Source organism: Microtus oregoni, unplaced genomic scaffold (genome assembly GCF_018167655.1).
Source record: "Microtus oregoni isolate MIOR12 unplaced genomic scaffold, Mior012 000029F_ref0000214, whole genome shotgun sequence".
Taxonomy (NCBI): domain Eukaryota; kingdom Metazoa; phylum Chordata; class Mammalia; order Rodentia; family Cricetidae; genus Microtus; species Microtus oregoni.
Genome location: NW_024543088.1, coordinates 14,856,885 through 14,881,442, shown reverse-complemented (window position 1 = coordinate 14,881,442; position 24,558 = coordinate 14,856,885). Strand labels below are relative to the sequence as shown.

General features: G+C 37.5%; 1 protein-coding gene across 1 annotated transcript in view; it reads left to right on the top strand.

Annotated features, from left to right (window-relative positions):
• The first annotated feature begins 1,666 nt into the window (after positions 1–1,666).
• LOC121464687 (vomeronasal type-2 receptor 26-like) overlaps positions 1,667–24,558 on the top strand; it is a 43,735-nt gene continuing 20,843 nt past the window's right edge. The window contains exons 1-3 of the mRNA XM_041677713.1: positions 1,667–1,887; positions 19,443–19,734; positions 20,989–21,798. Of these exons, the coding sequence (XP_041533647.1) occupies positions 1,667–1,887; positions 19,443–19,734; positions 20,989–21,798 (1,323 nt within the window). The remainder of the gene's footprint in view (positions 1,888–19,442; positions 19,735–20,988; positions 21,799–24,558) is intronic.

The window sequence follows — 24,558 nt, the reverse complement described above, 5'->3', positions numbered from 1 at the left end:
CAGACGGTGGGGCCACTGGCAGTGAGACCAGGATTTATCCCTACTGCTTGTTCTGGCTTTTTTGGAACCTATTCTTCCTGGAGGGATACCTTGCTCAGCCTAGATACAGTATGAAGGGCCTTGGTCCTACCTCAAACAATGTGTTAGACTTTGTTGACTCTCCGTGGGAAGCATATCCTCTCTGAGGACAGGAGGGAGGGTAGGCTAAGATTTGGCAAGGGGGAAAGTGGAGGGACCATGAAGATTAGAGGGATGGAAAATGTATTTGGCATGTAAAATGAAGAAAGGTAGATTTTTAAAATAAATTAAAATAAAAATTGATTTGTTTTATGCTATATTATAATTCGCAGTAGTGCATAATGAAAGGATGAAATTATATCTAAAACAAAAGTATTTCTGTTGTTTTGATATCAGGATAACTTCAGCCTCATAACAAGAGTTTGTCAATGTTCCTTCTGTGTCTATTATGTGGAACACTTTGAGGAGTATAGGTATTAGCTCTTCTTTGAAGTTCTGGTAGAATTCTGCACTAATTTTTTTGTTTTTGTTTTTTGGAACCCATTCTCTTTGGAATGGATACCTTGCTTGGCCTAAATACAGTAGGGAAGACTTGAACCTTCCACAAAGCAACATGCCTTATTCTCTTTGAGGAGTGGATGGGGTGTAGTATGGGGGAAAGGTGGAAGGAATGGGAGGAGTAGAGGGGTTGGGAACTGGGACTGGTATGTAAAATAAAAAAGATAGTTTGCTTTATTTTAAATAAATAAATAAATAAAATAAAAGAGTATTTCTGATAAGTGGTATTACCGGAAAGAAGTATAGAGATGAAAAATTATTCTATTTATTGATTTTTTACAAGTGTACTTGGCAGGAGCTGTACCAGAGTGCACTTAATAGCAGAACACAGATTACTGCTTGGAAACAATACTGTGAAATGACGAGGTAGGAAATTATCTTATGTATTTGTCTGGAATGTCCTTACTCATTTCTACATCTTTACAATCATTGCTACAAGGAGGAGAGAGCAGATCAGAGAGTCAGGATAGATACGAGGTCAATGTGTCTGTGAATGACAGACACTAAAAACTACATCACCACTTCACCTTCATGTGAAAACATTGTATGAAATATTTCAAGTGTTTGCAATGTGGAGTCCGGCTATGGCTTTTTCTCTCATATGTTCACACTTCCAAGTGTCTTCCAAAACAGCAATCCAAATCAAATATGCTTGACCTATAATTCTGTCTCATGCTATGCTGTTCTCCAAAGTCACTGTGGATGATTATGAAATCATAGAGGTAGGGAAATAAGGAAAGAAGCAAACATGTTTTTCTCCAGTGTAGAGGATGCAGGTGCAGAGTCCCAGGGCAATGATATCCCCAGAGCACACATACAAGAGTGAAAAGCAAGAAAAGCCAGTGCATTCATGTTCACTCTGATTATTTAGAGGAAAATGTCAACATTCACTTACCCTTGGTTTTCTGGACTTTCTTCTGTGTCCCTGTCTTGCATGAGAACCATAGACTATGCAACATCAGGAACCACCTGTAGCTAACAGTCTTCTCTGACACTGTCAAGGTCTGAACCTGTTCCATGAACTAAGCCAATAATCTTCTTGGCTCATCCTAGTTGCAGGGGATTTTGTCTGGGTAGTGCAGACCCTGACATGTCTCTTTCTTTGCTTTGCCTCTTTCTAATCTTGCAATCTATGTATGCGTTAATGAAAATAACTAATCAGAAGTGTTTTGAGTATGGGAAGCCCACCACATACATGAAGGCTGACTTAATCCTAGGTGCGTTTATCCCCATTTTCTTCACACTAGAAGGACCCAAGGAAATCCAGATATTTTTTGAGAAAAAAGAGAATCCACTAATCAAAAGTTTAATGTAAGTACTTGTGCCCCTGTGCTAAGGATTATTCTCAAACTTAATGTAAGTACTTGTGCCCTGTGCTAAGGCTGTTCTAGCTGTACGACAGTGCATGCTCATCTGCACACATGTAATTCCTTTAAGAATAATGAACTGTATACACAGAAATGTGAAACTCAGTTGGAAACTTTCCTCATTCATTATGCTTCTAGAGATCTTTACTCTCCTCCTCTTTATTTCTCTAGTCAAGTAGAGATCAAAAGAGGGAAATCACCAACTTTTGTGTCTGTCCATATTGTGAGTTCATGGTAAGGCTTATATTATTTTCACAGATCGACTTTAATGTGTCAGGAGTGGTTGCACCCTGCTCACATATCTTTGGGACTCTAAATGTGTTGTGTTTGAATGTTTCTTTCTTTCTATAGACCAGTAAAGTTTCTGTTAAATCCCCATGTCTTTAGTGCATACCTTAGCATCTCCGACCCCACATGTTCTTGCATTAGTTTATTTAAATATCTCAAGATTTTGACATTGTGATCATGTTTATTACTTATTTACTTCTCATTGATATTTTAATGTAGTGTCTGCAAATCCCATTCTTCATTCCTGATACTCTGTCTTCTGCTTAGTCAGTGTTGCTGGAGTCACTTTCCACTAAGTTTTACTGGCAGTTTCTTGATTTTATTTCCAACATTTCTATCTCTTCCTCCCTTACCCCAGAATCTCCATTTCCTTTTAGGATTTGACTTTCTTGGTACTGAGTCTTTGATACATATTTTTTTTCACCCTTCAGCCATTATTTTCCTGTACAGTGTTGTATTTGTCTCAATGCCCAGTTGAATTTACTTTCTTGTTTCTATTTTATTTTAGGTCATCCATCTTTTTACTGTTTGAACTACTAATCTGACATTTGATGTTTCTGAATATTTCTTGGTTCATTTGTTGGTTAGTTATATTTTGGAGTAATAATTTTGCTTTTTATAGTTATTTTTGTTGTTTGCTTTTATTGTTTTAACAGTACCTTTGTTCATTTGAGCATCAATTCTAGGTTTATATGGTCCTATACTATGAAGTTTCTTCTTAAATGTCCAACCTATTCATTGCTCTGTAAGAAGGAAACAAACTTCCAGGCCTATACTCCTGGTACTTGTGGTGTTATGGAATATGTGAAGAAAAAAATTCCTAGATGCTAGATTTATTTGTTACATACACTACTCCTAGGAATGCTTTCACAGGATGGAAGGGCTACAGTTCAGTAGCCCACTACAGCAGGAGATGGAAGGAGTTCCAAGACTAGGAGGAGAGAGAGCCCGTCCTCAAGGAGAGGCAATGGGCAGGAAAGCTTTAACTGTTAACTGACAGCAGTACTTATCTGCCTGATGTGTCATAGGTGAATTCCAGTCGCAACTCACTGAATCTTGCATTAATTTGTTTTAGTTTACAGATGAAGATGAAAGACTTAGATATATTAATATTTCCACTCTCTGTAATCTGTACTGAAACCTTATTGTAGAAGAAGCAGATAGTCAGTGTCTGTTTATAGCTGTTGTAGACTCATGATTTAGAGTCATATCAAAAGCTTAGTGATTTAAAGGGGGATACAAATATGAACACTCTTTCCCTGTTTCCTCTGTCCAGATTTTATGTATGTATGTCAGATAAGTGTTCAGCACAGTGAGAAGCAATTGAAGTCTTATTTAGAAAACAATGAAAGAAAATAAAAATTTTACTCATTGGCTATGAAAATAGTAGGTAGTACTTTACCAAGACTAGATTAATAGCTAATCAGAACTCCGCTGATTAATATGATAAACTATATATGTTTGAATCCTTAAGTCTCATTTTCATAGACCTTAGATAAGTTAAACACACCTTTGTGACTTTCATTTACCTACTTTAAATCACTTCCCTAGAACCTCAAAACTAACATCAACTTCAAACTTTTCTCCATCCAGTCTTTTACCAGGAGACTAATATGATTGACTTATGGAAGCAATAATTCAAGAGGAGGTTCTTTACAATAAAAGAATAGTAAAATGTATATTTGTTTCTAGTAATAGCATGATAGTTTCAATTTGGTTTTCTTTTTTTATTGGTTTTTATTAAGCTCTACATTTTTCTCTGTTCTCCTCCCTGCCTTCCCCCTCACTTTCAATCCTCTCCCAAGGTCCCCATGCTCCCAATTTAATCAGGAGATCTTGTATTTTCCTACTTCCCATGTAGATTAGATCCACGTATGTCTCTCTTAGAATCCTCACTGCTGTCTAGGTCCTCTGGGATTGTGATTTATGGGCTGGTTTTCTTTGTTTTATGTTTAACTTGTTTGTGAGATTATCTTTTTTAGTGTTAGCCCTGTGTGTGAGTCTGCCTTTTTCAGCAGATGACCTGTTCACTGTAGAATAAAACAAGACCTGACTTTTGCATATGATATGGACTGACCATGCAACTGCAGCCTTGTTGGGAGGAGCTGAGTAGGACTGCTTGCTGCTGCTAAAATTATAAAGCTGAAACTTGCTATCACCACTATTAGATATCTGAGGATACATGTGAGCAGGAAGTATAATCTAAATTGCCTCTGTATCATCTAAAATGATAGAGACTTACCTGATACTGGGGCAACCAGTTGGGATCCTTCATATGATTTGAATATCTTTTTTTGAGAGCAGAGATTGTCATGTTTAGATGTCACATGAGACACCACTGGACTTTGGTTGCCACATGGGACAGCATCAGCCTTCAACGACCAGACTCATGAGATTTGAGAAATGTATCTATGGAGGAGGAACTTGAGGAAACTGACCTACCTTGCCAAGGCAGAGTGGGGCATTCAACACCACAGTGTTCAAAGTTTGGGCAGGGATCAGGTGGTGGGTGAGACATGTGCCAGCTCTTGACCCAGTGGCCGGCATTAGTACAGCTGAGGTAATATCCAGGTGAAGTCTGTATTTTCCATGGTATTTGTGGATAAACTCAACTACAGATTGTGGAAGCTGGTATTTTTGTTTATAAGGTGAAGTCTTTTTATTAAGTACCTTAAATGCCATGTTCAACAGATCTCTCTGAGGGGTTTGAGGGACATCATCTAATTTATTTACTATATCTGATTTTACACAAACTTTACTTCTTTTTAGTTACTTGCTTAAGACTTGTCATTGATAACATAAGCAGAAGGCTAAAGCTTGTCCTGCTGTAAATGAAATACATTCGTACTCATCGTGACCAAAACAAGGCTCTGAGCAGGGTAAAGAATTTGATCATTTTTAAAGTGACTGACCATTAGCTTGAATGTCTTAATTATCTTCTACAGTTTACAAGTTGGTAGCTTTTATAAGAATAGAATTTACAGTTTCATCCCTGTTAAGTGAGCCTTATAATTTTGAATTGAACATTTAATTGAAGACCCTTTCTGGGCAGTGGTGGTACATGATTTTAATCCCAGCACTAGGGAGACAGAGGCAGATGGATCTCTGTGAGTTCGAAGTCAGCATGCTCTACAAGAGCTAGTTTCAGGAGAGGTACCAAAGCTACACAGAGAAATCCTCCTTCGAAAAACCAAAGGAAAAATAAAGATCCTTTGGCAACAAAATAAAATTTTAAACAAAAAATATAGTCCACAGCACATCTGGGAACACAACTTCATGATCATTCATAGTGTATCTTTACAGAATATCAGTTTCTTATATGACATGTTTTATTCAAAAAGCTCAAGATTAACAAAGTTATCAAATACAAAAGGGGTATGCATCCATCTTAGATTCAGTTTCTTCTAGCCAGGATAGATGTTAGAAATTTATAAACTTTATCAAGCATAACTTATTCATTAACTACATATTATTCCTTATCTATATTGTCTATATGCCTAGGGTTGGACACAGTTAGCAATGGCAAAAGTGATCTGACATACATCTCTAAATCAGTTTCTATTATGGTAAATAGGCTCTTAAAACCTTGGTAATCATAAATCATCTTGAAACTTTTGCCTTTAGCAAGTTCTTTTATCCACAAACAAGAATTAAATCAAATGACATGTGCAGTTTTTTTGTGTCATATCTGTTTTTCTAAACAAGAGTTGCATTCAAGTCACAAATAAGCATATTCTATATTTTTAACTCTAAAGTCTTTCTGTTACAAATTTTAACCTGAGTTTTTGTTTCAGATTTTACAGATTTTTAAACTATATTCAATGAATTCACAAATTCATAGCTACAGAAGCTTTAGAAAATAGACTTACAAATCTTTAAGACAAATACTTTATCAAAAGTTTTAGGGATATAGGAGAGGGAAGTAGATTAGCAGCCATAATCACTATTTCAAAAAGTTTGTTTTTTAGTTATTTTTAAGCATATGGTGTCTTTTACTTTTTGTTCTCCTTCGCCTTATTATAGATTCAGGTATATCTGACACAGAACAGATTTGAATGAAACTTTCAAGCAGCATACTCAAGTCTGGAGGGAGAGGGCTGAAACACAGAGCCAACTTCTTTATCGAATACTCAAAATAAAACAGTTTTTAAAATTATTCATAGTGCAAAGATATTCTAATCTCTGTAAAACTGTTCAGTGGTCAGAGGAAAACACATGAACAAGCAGAGAGTAAAGAAGATTCCATGAGAAGACAAGAGCGGGGGACAAAGAAAACACAGATATAAGAGACCTTGAGAATAAATAGCAGAATGAGTTTGGAATTCAGGGACTTTGGGATCATATGCTTGTGAAGTAGAGAAAGTTGTTACAATTTTTGGGCATTTGGAAATCCAGAGTGCCATCTTTGCTCATTGACCTATCCTTAGGAATATCCATTTGCAAGAAGACAACTAGTATTAAGGAAAACTCTAAATCTGAGAAGGAAAAAAGATGAGAGAAGGTACATGAAAGTATTCAGAGCAAGCTCAAGGAGTAAGCAAAGAATATGTTTGGAGGAAGAGCAAATATGGGAGAGAGAAGGGTAAGTTTCTTGGAGTTGCCAAGAAGTCTGAGAGATTTGTCAGAGCAAATGTCCGAAATAACAAAGGAGAAACATTGCTTTCCATGAGATGGGTGTCCAATAGGGCAAGAGAAACTGCCTCGTGCACTTGCTAAAACTCTAGATAACCCATCCATTCACATATCAATGCTGAGTGGTTTCAAGATTGCATCTCAAAAGTTCTCCCTTGATCTAAAACCAGAGAAGTTGGAATAACAGAAACTAGAGGTTCCAATGTCTTAACAACATTGACCTTACTATTGATAAAACAAACAATCCAATATAAAACACATGGGCCTAAAGTGAGAATTCAGTTTAGTGACTTAGAAAGAACATAAATATGCTCAAGCTCCTTATCAATTAGTGAAATATAAATCAAAACTTCTTTGATATTTTATATTTCACAAGAACATAAATCACAAGAAATGCAGGAATATATATATGAGTTATGGGGATTACAAACTGGTAAGCCCTATGAAAATTAGTGTGGAGGATTTCTAAAAGTGTGGAAAGATATCTACACTATTCTCTATGTTTATCAGTCCTGGGCATATGTGTAAAAGACTGCGTATCCAACTGTAGAAATTCTTGAACATCTATGCTCATTGTTGCTCTATTCACAATAGTCTTGAAATGGAAGCAGCCTCAATGTCAATCAACTGATGAATGAATATTTTAACTGTAGTACATGTATACAACTAAATTTTATTTGGTGCAAATACAAATAGAATTATGGAATCTATATGTAACATATGGAGCTGGAATTACCATTCTGAATGAGGTAACCCAGACACAATAAGACAAAGTCAAATGCTTTCTCTTATATGCAGATGCTAGTTTTGAATCTTCCGGTGTCTCTACTTGACTGGAGTACACATATTAGCCAGGAAACTACTAAGGTGCAAAGGAGAGGGGATTTCACTAGCAGGGAAATAGAACACATGTGGTATGAAGAAGGGAAGGGAAATACTGGAGCAGGAAGGGTTAAGTAGCAAGTGATGGGGAGCAGACCAGAGAAAGTGTGTGAAGGAATAACTAACTCTAAGACCTTGGAGAAAGCTCATGGAAATGTACTCCTATAGAAGCTTCCTAAATACATACACTTATAAAGCACTATTGCTGGGGGAGAATGCCTCTCCCAAAGATCATGAACCATTAAGCAAAATACAAGTGCTAGGTATGAGTTAACTGTCTTACGTTGTTTGCAAATATTTGTCGCTATACACACAAACATTACCAGCTTTTCCTTTGCTCTTGGTTACCCTCCAGAATCTGATGGAAGGACCTGTTTAGTGGGAACATCACATAGTTGAGTCACAGGACATGGAGTAATTAAGCTGTGGCTGACATGGAAATTTCATTCGTACCTGCAGCATCCACAGTAATTAAAAGTGTTATACACATTAATAAAAAATGTAATAAACTGTATAACACACCAGCAATCCCTGAAACCAACAATTATGACTGGCAGGAAAACATATGCCCACTGATGACATTTCTTTATACTGGCATGAATATTATGGGAGTAACCCACAACATTCTTCTCAGGTTTAAGTCCAGCTCCAATAGTCAAATATCATGTCCCATTGACATAAGAAACTATGGTTAGTTGTGTCATTTGTCCTAAATGAGAGCCTAATAATATTATTAGGCTAAATAGAGCAAAATGTTACCTACCTGCTCAGTTCTTACCTTTAAGTGGGAATTTAAGTGCATACTTTCCTTATACCTTCTCAGGGAGGCTTCATTTTCCAATAGATGGTGTTCAATACATAAACCTATAAGTAGTCACCAACCAGATAATGAGAGATTGTGGAGTACCCAGATCTGCATGGGACACGTTTATCATATACTCTTTCCCCTCAAAACTCAGAAGAGAGGGTAGAACTTTCTAAGAGTCAGAGGTAGTGCATAATTGGGTTGAAATTGTTTGTTCATTATATGACATGGCCATGGCACACATGGACTGACTGCACAGGACCATCAAGAAATGAATAAAATCCCCGCATTAATGGGAGAGAGGATCATGAATACTGCTCCTGCCTAAGGAGCCATTGACAGTTTGTAGCTGCTCAAGGTAGGAAAATCGGTTTTCTTCAGGATGTGATCACTGAGAGGATTCCCATTCTTCAGCAGAAGGCCTCCCTCCCATGTATGTGCAGGTAATGCAGAGCGCCCTCTATGGGGATTTACAGAGAATGCACTTGAATTTAGGTGGTGAAAGTGTCAGGAATGATAAGGGAACAAGAAGTGGTTAAGGGGCGATATGGATTTGATGAAAACACATTCTATGCATTAAGATATTCTCAAATAATAAAGACATATATGCTATTTTTTATTTCTTTATAAATAATACCCGTGAAAATTTCCACTTCCTCCCCTCCTCCCACTTCCTTCAAGCTCCTCCAGACACCCTCTCTCCCACCCCCTTCAGTCTTAAGAGAGAGCAAGGCACCTTGGACTGTGGGATGTCCAAGGCCCTCCCCCCATTATCCAGGCTTAGGAAGGTATGCATCCAAAAAGAATAGGATCCCCAAGAGCCAGTACATGCAGTAGAGACAAATTCCAGTGCCATTATCATTGTCCCCTTTGTCTGCCCCAACTGTCAACCACATTCAGAGGGTACAATTTGATCCCATGCTCGTCCATTCCCAGTCCAGCTAGTGTTGGTGAGCTCCCATTAGCTCAGGCATATTGTCTCAGCAGGTGGACCAACCCCTCGGGTCCTGACTTCCTTGCTCATAATCTTCCTCCTTCCACTTGTCAACAGGACTTTGGGAGCTCAGTCCAGTGTTCCTATGTGGGTCTTTGTCATTGTTTCCATCCTTCACCGCATGTAGTCATCAGTCTGACTATGGGACAAGGCCAGTACAGGCACCATCTTTTCCACTGCCCAGGGTCCTAGCTAAGGTCATCCCCATGGACTCCTGGGAAATCCTGCAGAGCCAAGCCTCTTGCAAACTCCAAAATGGCTCCCTCAATTAAGATATCTCCTCCCCTGCTTCCATATCCATCCTTCCTACATCTCAACCATCCCACTCACCCAAGCTCTCCCCTCCCCTTCCCTTGTTTCCTCTCCCCTTCTCCCCTTCACTCTAGCTACTCCCACCCAGTGCCCCATGTACAAATTGTTGCCTGTCAATCTTGTTTGCTTCCAATTTCCAGAAGGTTCTTTATGTGTTTTTCTTTGGGTACAACTTATTACTTAGCTTCTCTGAGATCATGAACTATAGGCTCAATGTCCTTTTTTTATGGCTAGAATCCACTAATTAGTGAGTATATACCATATTCATATTTTTGGTTTTGGGTTATCTTACTCGGGATAGTGTTTTCTACTTCCATCTATTTGCATGCAAAATTTAAAATATCATTGCCTTTTACCATTGAGTAGTACTCTAATGTGTAGATGTGCCACACTTTCTTTATCCATTCTTCAGTTGAGGGACATCTAGGTTGTTTCCAGGTTCAGGATATTACAAATAGTGCTGCTATGAACATAGTTGAACAAATGCTTTTGTAGTATGATTGGGCATCTTTTGGGTATATTCCCAAGAGTTATATTGCTAGATCCTGAGGTATGTTGACTCCCAATTTTCTAAGAAACTGCCACATTGATTTTCAAACTGTTTGCACAAGTTTGCATTACCACCAGCAATGGATAAATGTTACCTTTACTTCAGCATGAGCTATAATTGGTGTTTTTGATTTTAGCCATTCTGACATGTGTAAGATGGTATCTCAGAGTTCTTGCTAAGCTAAGGAAGTTGAACATGTCCTTAAGTATCTTTTGGTCATACTCAGTTTAGTTCAGTACACCATTTTTATTTTTTATTTATTTTTTTTAATTTTTTAATTCATTTATTTATTAAAGATTTCTGTCTCTTCCCCACCACCGCCTCCCATTTCCCTCCCCCTCCCCCAATTAAGTCCCCCACCCCTCAGCCCGAAAAGCAATCAGGGTTCCCTGTCCTGTGGGAAGTCCAAGGAACCCCCACCTCCATCCAGGCCTAGTAAGTTGAGCATCCAAACTGCCTAGGCTCCCACAAAGCCAGTGCGTGCAGTATGATCAGAAACCCATTGCCATTGTTCTTGAGTTCTCAGTAGTCTTCATTGTCCTCTATGTTCAGAGAGTCCGGTTTTATCCCAGGCTTTTCCAGACCCAGGCCAGCTGGTCTTGGTGAGTTCCCAGTAGAACATCCCCATTGTCTAAGTGTGTGGGTGCACCCCTCACGGTCCTGAGTTCCTTGCTCGTGCTCTCTCTCCTTCTGGTCCTGATTTGGACCTTGAGATTTCAGTCCTGTGCTCCAATGTGGGTCTCTCTCTCTGTCTCCTTTCATTGCTTGCTGAAGGTTAATATTTAGGAGGATGCCTATATGTTTTTCTTTGGTTTCTCCTTATTTAGCTTCTCTAGGATCACTAATAATAGGCTCAATGGCAGAATGGCTAAAATAAAAAAACACCAATGATAGCCTTTGCTGGAGAGGTTGTGGAGAAAGGGGTATACGCATCCATTGCTGGTGGGAATGCAAACTTGTGCAACCACTTTGGAAAACAGTATGGCGGTTTCTCAGGAAATTCGGGATCAACTTACCCCTGGACCCAGCAATACCACTCTTGGGAATATACCCAAGAGAGGCCTTATCATCCAACAAAAGTGTATGCTCTACGATGCTCATAGCAGCATTGTTTGTGATAGCCAGAACCTGGAAACAACCTAGATGCCCTTCAATGGAAGAATGGATGAAGAAAGTATGAAATATATACATATTAGAGTACTACTCAGCAGTAAGAAACAAGGACTTCTTGAATTTTGCATACAAATGGATGGAAATAGAAGACACTATTCTGAGTGAGGTAAGCCAGACCCAAAAAGAGGAACATGGGATGTACTCACTCATATTTGGTTTCTAGCCATAAACCAAGTACACCATTTTTAATTGGGTTATTTAGAATTTTAATGTCTAGTTTCTTGACTTATTTAAATATTTTGGAGATTAGTCCTTTGTCTGAGTGGGGTTGGTGAAGATCTTCTCCCATTCATAGGTTGTCATTTGTTTTAATGACAGTGTCCTTTGATTTACAGAAGATTCTCAGTTTTAGGAGGTCCCATTTAATCATTGTTTTTCTTTTTGTCTGTGGTACTGGGGTTATACATACGAAGTGATCTCCTGTTCCCAAGCATTGCAGGCTACTTCCAACTTTCTCTTCTATCAGGTTCTGTGTGTTCAGATTTATATTGAGGTCTTTAATCCATTTGGACTTGAGTTTTGTGCATGGTGATATATGGATCTATTTTCACTCTTCAACAGGTTGACATCCAGTTATGCCAGCACCATTTATTAAAGATGCTTTCTTTTTTCCGTTGTATAATTTTAGTTTCTTTGTTAAAAATCAGGTTTTCATAGGTGTGTCGATTAATATCTGGGACTTCAGTTCAATTCCATTGGTCAAAATGTCTGTTTTTATACCAATACCAGGCTGTTTTCATTACTATAGCTCTGTAATAGAGTTTGATGTCAGGGATGGCAATGCCTCTGGAAGTTCCTGTATTGTATAAAATTGTTTTGACTATCCTGTTTTTTTTCCATATAAAGTTGATTTTTGTTCTCTCAAGGTCTGTGAAGAATTTTGTTTGGATTTTGATGGGGATTGCATTTAATTTATAGATTGCCTTTTGTAGGATTTCCATTTTTACTATGTTGATTCTACAAATCCAAGACCATGGGAGATCTTTCCATTTCTGGTATCCTCTTCATTTTCTTTCTTTAAAAGACTTAAAGTTCTTGTCAAATAGGTCTTTCACTTCCTTGGTTAGTGTAAACCCAAGATACTTTATGCTATCTTTGTCAATTGTGAAAGGTGAGGTTTCTCTGATTTTACTCTCAGCTTCTTTATCCTTTGTGTATAGAAGGGCTACTGATTTTTTCAGTTTATCTTGTATCCTACCACATCACTGAAGGTATTTATCAGCTATAGGAATTCTCTGGTAGAGGTTTTGGGGTCACTTATGTACACTATAATATCATCTGCAAATAACAAAAGTTTGACCTCTTCATTTCCAATTCTAATCCCTTTGATCTACTTATGTTTTCTTATTTCTATTGCTAGAACTTTAAGCACTATGTTGAAGAGATGTGGAGAGAGTGGACAGCCTTGTCTTCTTCCTAATTCTAGTGGAATCTCTTTGAGTTTCTCTCCATTTAATTTGGTGTTAGCTTCTGGCATGCTGTACATTACTTTTTTGATATTTAGATATGATTCTTTTATCCTGAATCTCTCCAAGATCTTTATCTTGAAGGGGTGTTATATTTTGTCAAATGCTTTTTTGACATCAAGTGAAATGATTGTAAGGTTTTTTCTTTCAGTTTATTCATATGATTGATTACACTGATAAATTTTTGTATGTTAAACCAGACCTGAATCTCTGAGATGAAGCCTACTTGATTGTAATGGATGATTTTTTTTTATTATGTGAACTTGGATTTGGTTTGACAGAATTTTATTGAGAATTTTTGCATCCTTGTTCATGAGCAAGATTGGTCTGTAATTCTCTTTCTTGGTTGAGTCTTTGTGTGGTTTTGTTATCAGGGTAACTGTAGCTTCACAAAAAGAGTTTGGCAATGACCCTCTGTTTCTCTTATGTGTAACACATTAAGGAGTATAATTATTAGGTCTTCTTGAAAGTTCTAGTAGAATTTGCACTAAACTCATGAGGCCCTGAGCTTTGTTTGATTGGGAGTTTTTTGATGACAGCTTCTATTTCCTTGAGACATATAGGTCTATTTAAATTGCTCACCTGTCTTGGTTTAATTTTGGTATGTGGTATCTATCAAAAAAACTGTCCGTTTCTTTTACATTTTTCTATTTTTTGGAGTACATGCATTTGTAGTAAGACCTAATGATTCTCTGAATTTCCTCAGTGTCTGTTGTTATGTCCCCTTTTCATTTCTTATTTTAATTTGGATGTTCTATCTCTGCCTTTTGATTAATTTGGATAGGGATTTGTCAATTTTGTTGATTTTCTCAAAGAATAAGCTCTTTGTTTCATTGAATCTTTGTATTGTTTTCTGTGTTTCTATTTTGTTGATTTCAGCCCTCAGTTTGATTACTTCCAGTCTTCTACTCCTCCTTGTTGAGTCTGCCTCTTTTTTTCTAGAGCATTTAGGTATGCTGTTAAGTCTCTAAAGTGAGCTTTCTTTGTTTTCTTCATGTGGGCACTTAGTGCTATGAACTTTCCTCTTAGCACTGTTTTCAATGTGTCCCATAGTTTTGGGTATGTTGTGTCTTCATTTTCATTTAATTTAAGAAAGACTTTCATTTCTTTCTTTATTTGTTCCTTGAACCAAGTGTAATTCAGTTGTTGACTGTTCGGTTTCCATGAGTTTGTAGGCTTGCTGGGGGTAGTATTGTTGTTAAATTCTTACTTTTCTCCATGGTGATCTGATAAGACACAGGTGATTACTCCAAATTCTTTTGTATTTGTGGATGTTTGCATTGTTACCGAGTATGTGTTCAATTTTAGAGAAGGTTCCATGAGGTTCTGAGAAGAAGGTATATTCTTTCTTCTTTGTGTGGAATGTTCTATAGATGTCTATTTGATTCATTACATCTGTTAGTTCTCTTATTTTTCTGTTAGGTTTCTGTCTGGTTGAACTGTCTCTTGGTGAGAGAGGACTGTTGATATTTCCTACTATTAATGTGTGGGGTTTGATGTGTGATTTGAGTTTTAGTAATGTTTCTTTTACATATGTGGGTGCTTTTATATTAGGGGCATAGATATTCAGGGTTGAGACTTCATTTTGATGAATTGTTCCTGTTATAAGTATAAAGTGTACTTCTCCATCTCTTCTGATTGATTTTAGTTTGAAACCAATTATGTTAGATATTAAGATAGCCTCACCCGCTTGCTTCTTAGGTCCGTTTGATTGGAAAATCTTTTCCCAACCCTTTACTCTGAGGTAGTATCTGTCTTTGAGGTTGAGGTGTGTTTCCTGTAAACAGCATAATGTTGGATCCTCTTTTCATATCCATTCTCTTAGCCTGTGTCTTTTTATAGGTGAATTGAGTCCATTGATATTAAGTGATATTAATGACCAGTGGTTATTTTTTGGTGGTAGTGTTTGTGTGTTTCCCTTCTTTGAGTTGTGTTGGTGGAGGGTTATCAGATGTCTGCGCTATTGTGGGTGTTGTTGGCTTCCATTGGTTGAGGTTTTCCTTCTAGTACTTTCTGTAAGGCTGGGTTTGTGTATACATATTGTTTAAATCTGTTTTTGTCATGGAATATCTTGTATTTTCTCTTGATGGTGTAAGAAAGCTTTGCTGAATATAGTAGTCTGGGCTTGCATCCATGGTCTCTTAATGTCTGCAGCACATCTCCAAGATCTTTTGATTTTCAACTTTTTCATTGATAAATCAAATGTAATTCTAATAGGCTTACCTTTATATGTTACTTGACATTTTCCTTTGCAAATCTTAAAATTCTTTCTTTATTCTGTATGTTTTGTGTCTTGATTATTTTATAGTGAGGGTGTTTTTTTGATCCATCCTCTTTAGAGTTCTGTAAGTTTCTTGTACCTTTATAGGAATATCCTTCTTTAGATTGGGAAAGTTTTCTTCTGTAATTTTGTTGAATATATTTTCTGGGCCTTTGAGCTGTAATTTGTCTCCTTCTTCTACTGTATTATTCTTAGGTTTAGTCTTTTCATGGTGTCCAAGATTTCTTGGATGTTTGTTCTAAGAATTTGTTGGATTTTCTTTGACCAATGATTCTATTTCCTCTATTGTATCCTCTGTGCCTGAGATTCTTTCTTCTATCTTTTGTATTCTGTTAGTAATATTTCCCTCTGTAGTTCCTATTTGTTTACCAGGTTTTTCATATCCTATCTTCCCCCAGTTTGTGTTTTCTTTATTACCTCCATTTCAGCCTTCATATCTTGAACTGTTTCCTTCACCTGTTTGATTGCTTTTTTTTATTTTCTTGAGTATCTTTGAGGGATTTATTAATTTCTTCTAATTTTTCTTTGTCTTCTCCTTCATATCTTTAAAAGAGTTTTTTACTTCATTTTTAAAGGTCTCCATCATTTTCATAAAGTTGTGGTTAAAGTTCTTTTCTTCTACTTCTTCTGGGTTAGGATGTTCAAGTTTTCTTGTATGTTCACTGGATTCTGATGTTACCATGTTGCTTTCAGTGTGTTGGAGTAATGTAGGCATTGGCACCTACCCATCTCTTCCTTCTAATGAGGCCAGCAGAGTCTTCGCACCTGTATCCAATCTTTGCTGTGGCTGACTGATTGCTTGGGAGTTTTTCATGGTCTATTGTCTCTTAGGTTCCCTCACCACTGGAGCAGGCTGTGATGCAGGGTTTCAAGGATTTTGCAGGCAAAAAGGCAGGCTCTCCAGTCCCCTCTCTATCACGGTTCCAAGGACCTTGCAGATGAAAAGGCAGGATTTTGGGCAGGGTGGATGGGAGATAGAAGACCCAGTGGCAGGAGCATTCCCTTCTGGCTCTCCAGTCCCCTCAGACCTGAAGCAGGCTGTGTTGAGGGATCCAAGGACCGTGTGGAAGAAAAGGTGGGCTTGGGGGCAGGGTGGGATGGGGTAATGAAATCAGAAGTAGAAACACACCTCACTGGATGGCCAGAAAAGCTTAGGGAACTGGGGAAGGCTGGATTCTGTCTCCCTTGGAAGGTCCCAGAGAGTGGCACTTCTTGCTGTTGGTCTTGTGGCCATCAACTCATCTCTCTGGTCCCCTCAGCAGGAGAGCTTGGTCTCTTGCACGGTTCCAAGAACCTTGCAGATGAAAAGGCCTGCTTGGGGGCAGGGTATGATGGAAAAAAGAAGACCCAGTGGCAGAAGACCCTGCTGGCTCTCTGCTCCCCTCAGCCCTGAAGCAAGCTGTGTTGGGGGTTTGAAGGACCTCGCAGAAGAAAAAGCGACATACAAACTCTTTTAAATGTAATGGGGAAAATTTAAATCGAGTTTTAAAATTAAAAAAAAAGAAGCTAAGGGTTAGCAGAAAGGGATATCCCTGTTTTCAGTAATTGCAAACTTCCACTTGTGCATATGGAAGGAGTTCAGTTAACAGTGTGACCACTTCTCCTTCTTTGGCTTATCTTGTTCCTGTGTCTATACTGAATGAGGGTCTGATGTCCACCAGCCTGTGTTAATGGGAGCCATTTTTCTTCTTTGAACATCAGAACTCTATAGCCACATTGAGCTGTGAATTCTAAGGGCTGGCTAGATTCTCTCACTCTTTGGGACTACCCCTGACCATACTGCTCTCAATGCTGTATAACCACTGGGTGACTCCATATTGACATGAGTCTGGAAAGCCACTTTAGCATGAGAACAGTACAGGTGTTGACACTTTGAAAACCTGTTGGTTGTTAAACAACAGGCAGGAGGATGCTGTGTGGATCTCAGAAACACCACAATAATCTTTCGGTATCCGGCTTCACTGTAATGATCAACAGATTCATAGATTTATATTTTTACTACCTCAGTGGGCTAAGGCTCAGAGGTTTCATTAAAAACTCCAGCATAATTCTCTAGTAAGAAACTTGATTTGTGGTTGCCCATGGCTGGACTCTATTTCTTATGTCCTTTCTAGACTAGCTTATTTGCTGCCTGATCATCTGGTATATAACTTTCCTGCATGCCTGTTTTCTAAAATCCACATTTTGTTCTTTCCACTCAGAATTTGTGGAAGACTAAGTACAGTACCCACACCCTGTGGGTTTTCCTTCATGTCGGTGTGTTATATTGCTAAATCTTTAAAATTTTTGTATACTGAAATTTTTATATACTTTTTCTTTTTTACTAAAAAATTGCAGACAATTTATATTGATCATTTTTTCTCTCCAGCACCTCCACATTTAAAATATAATTCTCTTATTTCCTCCTCTTTACCTACATCAAACTCTGTCTTGTCTCTTAGAGCCATTTTCTATCAAATTCATTTTTATAATTATTGTTAGTTAACAAATTCCGCACATATAAATAAATAAGTTTACATATATAACCAACTTAATCAATTATTTGCTGTATACTATTGTTTTGTGTCATTGCAAAAACCTCAGCCCTGAACTCAAATGGAAAAAGAAAAAATTTATTCTAGAATCAAATTAGTGTGATCATGGCTAGTGAACACAGATTTAGGTGACCCAAGATCTATGTTCCATTGAGGAGACAGTTTCATGAAGATTTCATAGTAAAATATAAAGCAAGTTGTAAATCAAGTAAATTAGTGGATACATCAGCCAGGAGGTCACAGGCAAGTCAGAAAAATATATGCTTCAGGACCAATATGATATCTGATGTCATGGTTAGCTTTTAGGTTGTTGGAAGACAGTGCTCTACTAAGTTCCTAGATTTCAAGGGAATTTCACCTTCGTTATAGGAGATTAACTCACCTCCAAAGTTGTCCATAGATGGCTGTTCATGTTGGTGCAGTTAGCCTGGAGTAAGGTAATGAGCTTCTAGATCTGCAAAATTCCAACATCTCCACATCACTAAAGTTGATATCAGCCAGTCTCTGTAGAAACGGATCTTTCCAGGAGTTCTCATGTATGATTTATACACATGAATACATTTATACACATGTTAATCATATACACACATTTACACATGTATACATTTATATACATGTGTACATTTATACTGCTGAACACTCAGTATTGAATAATCCACAGGAAGGGATTTCTCCTTTTCTTAATAGTGACTATTCATTGGTTATGAACAACAGATTCTCTCTTAACATAGCATCTAGCTATAGACCTCACAGTCACATGATGTAAACAAAAGTCATATTTTTTTCTGCTGCCAACAGATCTCTATGTAGAATCTCTCCTTTAAGAGAACTCAGTGGATACATGATTTCTCTTGCTTGCTCCAGTAGGGCTAACCAGGCTCTCATCTAACCCAGGTTTTGAAAGTATCTCCTAAAATCCCCTCTCCAATCACTGAATATCATAAGTGAGTGAAACAGTTTAGCTCACCTTCCTGCTTCCAAGGTTTCTTTTCCTCTCATTTTGAGAATTCTTTTAGTACTGTCTTGAATTTGGGAGTTTTTACTATTTTTCATATTCTAATTTTACTTATTATTTTACTTACATTTCTTCTTCCCTGGCAGGAGACTCTATTCAGTCATTTAATCTGCAAGTTTAGAGAACCATTTTTTCTTTGTTTACAAGTTTCTGAAATTTTAGAAATATTTCTTTTTTATTTTTTTGTCTATTGTTTGTAGATTGTTTTGTCTACATGTGTATGTGCTCCACATGTGTGCCTGGTGCCTGCAGAGGCCAGAGGAGGACATGGATCCCCAGAAAACAGGTGTTGCAAACTATTGTTGCCCAAAGAGTGGCTTCTGTAACCTGAATCAGAATACTACACAGGAGTAGCAAGTAATTCCAGAAACAAATACTAAAATATAATTCAAATACCAAGAACTTCATGAGCCATGCCATGATGTTCCTGAGCTGTCAGCAGCTCATTCATACAAGCTTTATGTGTTAGAATAGAAGTCAAGGCTTAAAGGCCTCTTCCTGAATCTGTTATGGAGTTTCTGAGAATAATGGCCTGATTGTACTCATCATTCTGCTCCTCCTGTTTAGAGAGAAATGGAAGAACTATCAATATTTGCTGACCTTATACTTTGCCATTGAGGAGATCAATAAAGATGCACAACTGCTTCCCAATGTGACCTTGGGTTTCCACCTCTACAACGCTTTTGACTATCACTACAGAACCTTAGAAGGACCTCAGATGTGGCTGTCTGGAAGGAGTGAGTTTATCCCTAACTACAAATGCAAAACTCAATACAAAGCTCTTGCAATCATTGCAGGAGTCAGGCCTGAATTTTCTGCTGCAATTGGAACACTTTTGGAACTCTACAAAGTTCCACAAGTAAGTTAATAATGTTCTGGTGACTATACTCACATAGGAGACCTGACCAAAAGAAGATGAAGTTGCTATATTTACCTCCAGTAATTTAAAATAAAAGTAAATGAATTACCTGGATTTTGCTATAATCAACAGGGGAAAGAGTGTGGTGAAAAATGTGAGCAGCAAATATTTGAATTTCCAAACAGATCAATTACTAGTATTTATGATTCTATGTCCAAACATTGGCAGTATGTACTGTGGTAGATTATAGCTGAGTGCTGCTCACAAGTCAGAGTCTACAGCACAGATAACTGTCCAAGCTAGGTCATAAACATCTCATAGTTCCTCCAATGGTTTATTACTGACAGAGCAACAGAAAGTTTGGGACATTTAAATAAATTTGGACAATCCTCAAAGATATTATTAATAAAAGTGTTACAAGGAATTTATTTTCTCATTCAGAAAAGTAGATCTCTGAATAGCACTCACAGAGAAGAACTGCTTAGATAAATCCCCACAAGGGGCTCTTACCAGGCACTATTGAAGCAAAACAGCCATCATTAGGCATCACTACAAACAGAAAAACCTTAGATGTGGACCATGCTCAGGAATAAACAAGATTAGAACATTGGACAGTGCAACACTGATTATTATCACTCAGTTAAAAAATGATAAATGTGCTGGATCCTGATATAAAAAAATGATATACATGATAATTTTCAGGTACTCACATTTTATATCAGTTGCTCAGTGATGACTCATCAAATCTATCATTAGGGAAGGAGAAGGCAACAGAATTTGCTGATGTTCCCTCAGATCATCAGGCCTTGCTCTTTTCTAAATGCAGGAGCTAAATCTATGAACAAATTTGTCATTTACTTTCCTAAAACTAAAGATTCTAGTAAAGATATTGATATGTAGTCAGACTACAGCACTTGATAATGCTTCTGCAGTCTTTCTCTACAACAGATGCTCTGTTCAATTGTTATTTGAACAATAGAATTCAATTGTACCTTTCAAAACTGCCATGAAAATGATATCGGTCACTTTTTAGGTGCTTCAAAAACTCTTAGTAACTTTGGAGCCCATAGTACTTGAAAGTGACCGTATGCCATCACATGATGAGAGAGAAAAGCTAATCTCACAGAAGACACTCTCTTCACCAACCTTCAGTTTCCTGATTCTCTTCTGTGAATAATAAACTCATTTCCTCTCTAAGGGTGATGACTCCAACACCCAGAATCTCTAAATGACTTTTTTTGTTTGCTTCATCAGATCTCATATGGAAATTTTGATTCTGCACTAACTGAGAAAGATACATTTCCATCCCTTTACCAGATGTCTCCAAAAGACACAGCACTAATCCAAGGTGTGATCTCTTTATTGCTGCACTTTTCCTGGAAATGGGTGGGGCTCATTGTGTCTGATGATGTAAAAGGTAAGGAGTTCATCTCTGACTTGAAAGCGGAGATCGCATTAGAAGATATCTGTGTAGCTTTTACAGTAAAACTCCCAACTAATTGGAAGATTCAGTTAGTATCTGAAGTTGGGTTGCTGAGTTTAAATCAAGATACACAAGTAAATGTACATATATTCTATGGTGATATAAATGACATATTGTTTTTCTGTTTCAAAAATGGACTCATATCAAACAGAAGGAAAGTGTGGATAATGACAAAGCCACAATTATTTCACTTGGAGTCTGAATATGAGTTAAATATTTTGATGTACATTTTTGGAGGAAGCTTTTCATTTTCAAAAAATGAAAATATTCCTGGCTTCAAGCACTTTATCAAAGCACTTATGCCCTCCCAATACCCAGAAGATCTTTACTTCCGTAAATTCTGGATTGACACATTTGATTGCACACCTCCTCCTTTACACTGTGGAAAATATATACCCTGCCCACCAAATATATCCCTAGAGACTAAAGAAGAAAAGGTTGTGATGATCACTTCTGAAACCAGAGTTTCCATATGGAATGCAGTGTATGCAGTGGCCCATGCCCTCCATAAAATGCTTTTGAGTAGAACAGAAATAGCACCTCACAAAGTGGCAAACAAGGACAGTCTTCTACCTTGGCAGGTAAGCCAACTCATAACTAAGGGAAGCACTGGGCACTTACATTATTAGTAAGTAATTCATGGTACACAAGCGTATAACACATTTTCACCTTATAATTAAAAGAGTAAGGCAAAGTGTAAAGGGGTTCTTTCACAATGTGTGTGTATGTGTCTGTAATATGGTGCACGCTTTGGGAGATGGTAGCTTTGCTTTGAAGATATTAATTCTGTACAAATTTCAACAAATGCTTTCATAGTATGACCTGAAATTCTGCAAGATATCCAAAAACAATTAATCTCAAAATTTTTAAGTTCAATAGTCAATTTTTTCTCTTTTATTTTTTTATAATAACTTAAAAAATACCAATACAAATTACCACTTCCTCCACTCCTTGCCCTCCCTTCACTCATCCTCCATACACCTGCCCCTCTCCCCTATGCAATCTTAAGAGAGGGTAAGGTACCCTGTCCTCTGGAAAGTTCAAGGATACCCCCTCACTACATCTAGGTTGAGCAAGGTATACATCCAAAGAGAATAGGATCCCAAAACACCAGTACATGGAGTAGAGACAAATCCCAGTGCTGTTGTCATTGGCCACACAATCTGACCCAACTGTAAACCACATTCAAAGGGACTAGTTTGATCCCATGATCATCATTCCCAGGACAGTTGGAGTTGGTGAGCTCCCATTAGCTCAGGCACATTTTTTCAGTGGGTCAACTCCTTGTGGTATTGATCCCCTTGTTCATAATCTTACTCCTTCCACTTTTCTACTGGTCCTTGGGAGCTTAGTTCAGTACTTCGATGTGGGTCTCTGCATCTCTTTCCATCTGTTGTCGGATGAAGGTTCTACGGTGATATTTAAGATAATCATCAGTCTGAATACAGGGAAAAGCCAGTTTGGGCACCCTTTCCTCTATTGCTTAGGGTCTTAGCTGGGGTCATCCTTGTAGATTCCTGGGAAATTTTCTAGAGCCAGTTTTCTTGCTAAACCCCAAAAGGCTCCCACAATAAAGATATCTCTTTTCTTGTTCTCATATCTGTCCTTCCTTCATCTCAACTATCCCATTTCCTCAAGCTTTCCCCAACCCTCTCCTTCTCCCCTCCCCTTCCTCTTCTCCACTTCCTTCTACCCCCATACCCTATGCTACAAAGTTTTGTTAGGCAATCTTGTCTGATTCCAATTTCCAGGTGAATCTACGTATGCTTTTCTTTGAGTTAAACTTATTAGTTAGTTTTTCTAGGATCAGAAGCTATATGCTCAATATCCTTTGTTTATGGCTAGAATCTACTTATGAGTTATTACATACTATATTCATTTTTTGATTCTGGGTTACCTCACTCAGGATAGTGTTTTCTAACTCCATCCATTTGCATGCAAAATTCAAGATGACATTGATTTTTACCACTGAGTAGTACTCTAATGTATAGATGTATCACACTTTCTTTATCCACTCTTCCATTGACGGGCATCTAGGTTGTTTACGTTCTGGCTATTACAAATAATCCTGTTTTGAACATAGTTGAACAAATGCTCTTATAGTATGATTGGGCATCTTTTGAGTATATGCCCAAGAGTGATATTGCTGGATGCTAAGGTAGGTAGATTCCCAATTTTCTGAGAAATTGCTACGGTGATTTCCAAAGTGGTTGCACAAGGTTGCATTACTATGAGTGTTCCTCTTACTCCACAGCCTCTCCAGCATGAGCTATCATTGGTGTTTTTGCTTTTAGCCATTCTTACAGGTGGATGATGGTATCTCAAAGTTGTTTTGATTTGCATTTCCCTGATAGCTAAGGAAGTTGAACATGTCCTTAAGTATTTTTTTATCATTTGAAATTCTTCTGTTGAGAAATCTGTTTAATTCAGTACACCATTTTAATTGGATTATTTAGATTTTTAATGACTAATTTCTTGAGTTCTTTATATATTTTGGAGATCATTCGTCTGATGTGAGGTTGGTCAAGATCTTCTCCCATTCAGTAGGTTAACTTTTTGTCTGATTGACTGTGTCCTTTGTTTTACAGAAAGTTCTCAGTTTTAGGAAGTCCCATTTATTCATTGCTGCTCTTATTGTCTGTGATACTGTGTTCATACACAGGAAGTGGTCTCTTGTGCCCATGCATTGCAAAATACTTTCCACTTTCTCCTCTATTAAGTTCAGTGTGGTTGGGTTTATATTGAGGTCTTTGATGTATTTGGACTTAATTTTGCTGTATGGTGATAGCTATGAATCAATTTTAATTATTCTACAGACCTCCAGTTATGCTATTACCATTTGATGAAGATGCTTTCTTTTTTCCATTGCATAATTTGCATAATTTTAGTTTCTTATCAAAATTCAGGTGTTTGTAGGTGTGTAGATTAATATCTGTGTCTTCAGTTTGATTACATTGGTCAACATCTCTATTTTTTGCCAATACCAAGCTGTTTTCATTACTGTAGCTCAGTAATAGAGTTTGCTGTCATGGATAGTAATGCCCCCAGAAGTTCCTTTATTGTATAGGATTGTTTGGCTATTATGGGTGTTTTGTTTTTCCATATGAAGCTGATTATTGATCTTTCAAGGTCTGTGAAGAATTGTGTTGAGATTTTGATGGGAACTGATTTAAATCTATAGATTGCTTTTGGTAGCATTTTATTTTTACTATGTTGATCATTCCTATCCAAGAGCATGGGGGATCTTTCCATTTTTCTGATATCTTCTTTCAATTTCTTTCTACAAAGGCTTAAATTTCTTGTCAAATAGGTCTTTTACTTCCTTGGTTAGTGTTAACTCA